The sequence below is a fragment of the Mustela lutreola genome, chromosome 8 (genome assembly GCF_030435805.1).
Source record: "Mustela lutreola isolate mMusLut2 chromosome 8, mMusLut2.pri, whole genome shotgun sequence".
Lineage (NCBI taxonomy): Eukaryota > Metazoa > Chordata > Mammalia > Carnivora > Mustelidae > Mustela > Mustela lutreola.
The window spans coordinates 47,006,824-47,011,214 of NC_081297.1; the positions used below are offsets into that span (position 1 = coordinate 47,006,824).

At 55.6% G+C, this 4,391-nt stretch overlaps 1 protein-coding gene across 1 annotated transcript; it reads left to right on the top strand.

Annotated features, from left to right (window-relative positions):
• The first annotated feature begins 201 nt into the window (after positions 1–201).
• On the top strand, positions 202–3,120 carry KCNA5 (potassium voltage-gated channel subfamily A member 5). The gene has a single exon (XM_059184569.1). It carries the CDS (start codon positions 517–519, stop codon positions 2,320–2,322), a length of 1,806 nt encoding a protein of 601 aa, XP_059040552.1. The 5' UTR covers positions 202–516; the 3' UTR covers positions 2,323–3,120.
• The last annotated feature ends 1,271 nt before the right edge of the window (positions 3,121–4,391 follow it).

Consider the following 4,391-nt stretch of genomic DNA (forward strand, 5'->3'; position numbering starts at 1 on the left):
TACAACCTGTTCCTCCAGCCTCTCCATTCCCTCCCCGCCCCCCGCTCCCTCCCTTCGCAAGGCTGCTCCCTTGGCCCCCCTTCCTCCCCTCGCCCGGGGCCCCAGCTGTGCCCTCTGGGGAGACACCCGCTGCCGAGATACCCAGGAGGGAAGGCGGGAGACGGGAGGATAGGAGGGGACGGGGCGGAGGGAGGAAAGAGGCGGAGGAGCCGCGCAGGGTGGAGGCCGAGCACCGCCCCGCAGCCAGAGAGGGGCGGCTGAAGGTTGCATCTGCTGGAAGGAGGCTTTTGGCTGCTTGGTAACGGGCTGCCAGAACGGAGAGCGAGGCAGAGAGCAGGGCAGCAGCTTCTTGACGTCAGGACTGAGCCAGGGGATCGCGCCAGCAGCCCCAGGCCGTCCCACAGGGGGGCCAGCCGACGGCGGCAGAAGAGCCAGAGGCAAGGCGCCCAGCGGGGCGTGAGTGGGGGGCTCGGACGCCCGGCAGCAGGGGCACAGCATGCCCCCTGCCCCTTGGCTATGGAGATCGCCCTGGTACCCCTGGAGAACGGCGGTGCCATGACCGTCAGAGGAGGAGGTGAGGCTGGGACAGGTTGTAGCCAGGCCATAGCGGGAGAGCTCCAGCGTCCCCCGACGGCTGGGCTCAGCGATGGACCCAAAGAGCCGGCGCCAAGGGCTCGCGGCACACAGAGGGGAGTGGACCCGGGAGGGCGGCCTTTGCCACCTCTGCCCCAGGATCCTCAGCAGCCTCGAAGGCTGCCTCCAGAGGACGAGGAGGGAGAAGGCGACCCCGCCCTGGGCATGGCGGAGGACCAGGTGCTGGGCGCCGGGTCCCTGCACCATCAGCGCGTCCTGATCAACATCTCCGGGCTGCGCTTCGAGACGCAGCTGGGCACCCTGGCGCAGTTCCCTAATACCCTCCTGGGGGACCCGGCCAAGCGCCTGCGCTACTTCGACCCCTTGAGGAACGAGTATTTCTTCGACCGCAACCGGCCCAGCTTCGATGGCATCCTCTACTACTACCAGTCCGGGGGCCGCCTGCGGAGGCCGGTCAACGTCTCCCTGGACGTGTTCGCGGATGAGATCCGCTTCTACCAGCTGGGGGACGAGGCCATGGAGCGCTTCCGGGAGGACGAGGGTTTCATTAAAGAAGAGGAGAAGCCCCTACCCCGAAATGAGTTCCAACGCCAGGTGTGGCTTATCTTTGAATATCCAGAAAGCTCGGGGTCCGCGAGGGGCATCGCCATCGTCTCCGTCTTGGTCATTCTCATCTCCATCATCACCTTCTGCTTGGAGACCTTGCCTGAGTTCAGGGATGAACGGGAGCTTCTCCGCCATCCCCCAGTACCCCACCAGCCTCTTGGGCCCTCCAGGGGGGCCAATGGCAGCGGGCCTCTGGCGCCTCCCTCTGGCCCTACGGTGGCACCTCTCCTGCCTAGGACTCTGGCTGACCCCTTCTTCATTGTAGAGACCACGTGTGTCATCTGGTTCACTTTCGAGTTGCTGGTACGCTTCTTCGCCTGCCCCAGCAAAGCAGAGTTCTCCCGGAACATCATGAACATCATTGATGTGGTGGCCATCTTCCCCTACTTCATCACCCTGGGCACTGAGCTGGCAGAACAGCCAGGGGGTGGAGGGGGCGGCCAGAATGGGCAACAGGCTATGTCCCTGGCCATCCTCAGAGTGATCCGCCTGGTCCGGGTGTTCCGCATCTTCAAGCTGTCCCGCCACTCCAAGGGGCTGCAGATCTTGGGCAAGACCTTGCAGGCCTCCATGCGGGAGCTGGGGCTGCTCATCTTCTTCCTCTTCATCGGAGTCATCCTCTTCTCCAGTGCCGTCTACTTCGCAGAGGCTGACAACCAGGAGACCCACTTTTCCAGCATCCCGGATGCTTTCTGGTGGGCCGTAGTCACTATGACCACGGTAGGCTATGGGGACATGAGACCCGTCACTGTGGGGGGCAAGATCGTGGGCTCGCTGTGTGCCATCGCTGGGGTCCTCACCATCGCCCTGCCTGTGCCCGTCATTGTCTCCAACTTCAACTACTTCTACCACCGGGAGACGGACCATGAGGAGCAGGCAGCTCTTAAGGAAGAGCAGGGCAGCCAGAGCCATGGGACAGGGCTGGACAGCGGAGGCCCTCGGAAGGCAAGCTGGAGCAAGGGGTCCCTCTGCAAGGCTGGGGTGTCCCTGGAGAATGCAGACGGAGCCCGAAGGGGCAGCTGCCCCCTGGAGAAGTGTAACCTCAAGGCCAAAAGCAACGTGGACTTGAGGAGGTCCCTCTATGCCCTCTGCCTGGACACGAGCCGGGAAACGGATTTGTAAGGGGGAGCCACCGATTCGTAAGATTGGTGGTAGTGGGGTGGGGATAGCAGGGGCCTCCTGAGCTTGGGGATCTGCTTTATACCACAGAGTATTTCAAGCCCACCTTGAAGTCTGTCACTCTTCTTTCACTTCTTCTCCCCTCCCTTGACCCCCATCTTTCCTCTTCTTTCCATGACACCAAGGGTCGCCTATTTTTAAAAAGTACCACATTCCATGACGCAGGAGCTGTTGAAATGGTGAGCCCTGCGAAATGGATGTATTTGTAGCCAGTTCCCTATACCCAGCAGAGGGATAACCCAAACAAAAATGACTTTAAATAGCCCAGATCCCAAGAGATTTTGTAACCCCCTCCATGTGTTCCAAATTTTCTTTACATATGATTTTATTTGCGTATAGGGGAAAATATTATTTTTATGGCCGGTGAGTGGATTTTTGTACTGTAGTTCAGATGGAGATATTTTGGATACATTTTCCAGGAATGCTGTATTTATGGAAGAGAGAGTTATTGTGATGTGTTTTTTGTTTTTTGTTTTTTTCTGTGATGCTTGTATTAGAGCCAGTGACCCTGGTTGTGGCTGTTCTGGTTCCTGTGTCTGTAAGCCTCTCTTTTCTGGGATGTGCTATCAGTGTTTTGCAGGGCAGGGAATGTTCTGGAAGAAAGGCAAGACTGACTTTTTCTGTGCGCCTTAAACAATTCTTGTAACTTTCTTTGAAAAGCATTTTAATGATGTTGAAGAAAGACTTCTGATAATTCATTCTCTATTTTTAATCCCAGGAAATAAAATGTTACACGGTTGAGGCAAATTGTTAGTTGTTTTTTTGTTTGTTTGTCGTCGTTGTTGTTGCATGAAATTTTAAAAAGGAGTCTGTCGCTTGCTATTTCTAGTTTTGAAGTTAGAGCAAGCACCACCTTGACTGGAAAAGGAATGATTTGATCGTCACCTCCTTAGCTGGGCCCCCTCTGGGCATCACAGAGGGGTGACCTCTGTGTGTCTCAGGCTGTTTCTGACATGCTGCCTGATGGTGTGGTATCAGATGCAACTCTCAGCCCTGTGTGCAGATGCAGCTAAAAGAGAAGAGGAGATCAGACCTCCCCGCCACACACACCCTGCCATCTCTTGAGGCTGCGTTTCTGAATTCTCCCTTGTCTGCAGGCTTTAATTTAACCCTGTTTCACAGGGCTCTCAATATCTCGGTGAAACAAAGCCGGATTCTCCCAGGCATGAAGCCTGTCCACAGAAGTACAGCCCTGGTGTGAAAGTCACAGAGGAGGGAGGGAACAGGGCTTGGTTGTTAAACTCTCCCTCTGGACCATGGTGTGGCAGAGGAGAATGCACTGACTCCCTGGTGGACAGAGGCAGAAAGAAACCAAGCAGAAGGATTTGCTTGTCCACGTTAAAGCCTAGTTTCTTTAGATGGTGGCCTTGTGCTGAGCAAATCTCCAAACTCAAAATAAATCTCTCGGTTCTGTGGATGGTAGTGGTGAACACCCCAGTAGGTATAACACTGACTGTACTTTCTCTAGGGGATTAGCTACCTTCCGGGACTCTGGGTTCCTGCTCTGGCTTTTGCTGCTAAATAGTCTAATTAACCAAAGACATGTTGTCCTGTATCCCCACCCGAGTGGGCTGGTGACCCACAGCCACACCCCCCACAGCATCATGGCTGGTTCTGAGGGGTGCATGCACATCTCCGTGGGGTGAGGGAGGCTTTGCTAAATTGACGTCTGGGACTGTGGATTTAAATAAGACGCTGGCACAACAATAAAAGCCAGTGTCTGTGACTGCCTGGAGTCATTTCCAGTCAGGAACTGTTAACAGCAAATCTGAGGCGGAAACAGAAGGACCGTGCAGGCAGGGCTCTGTTGTTTTTCATTACATGCTGAAGCAAAAGAAGAACAGAGACTATTTATTTATAATTTACAATCTGCCTAAAAGCAGGGCGTCTTGCCAAAACTCAACTCCACAGTCTCACCTCCAAGCCCTCTTTGGCTTTCAAGCTAATGTGTGTAGCTCAGCATGCACCTGGTGCTTGGGGCCGGATCCTCCTTCCATCACCAGGCACCACCC

What these genes read in the sequence shown, in the direction of transcription:
- KCNA5 (XM_059184569.1), top strand. Translation starts at nt 517, where the DNA reads ATGGAGATCGCCCTGGTACCCCTGGAGAACGGCGGTGCCATGACCGTC.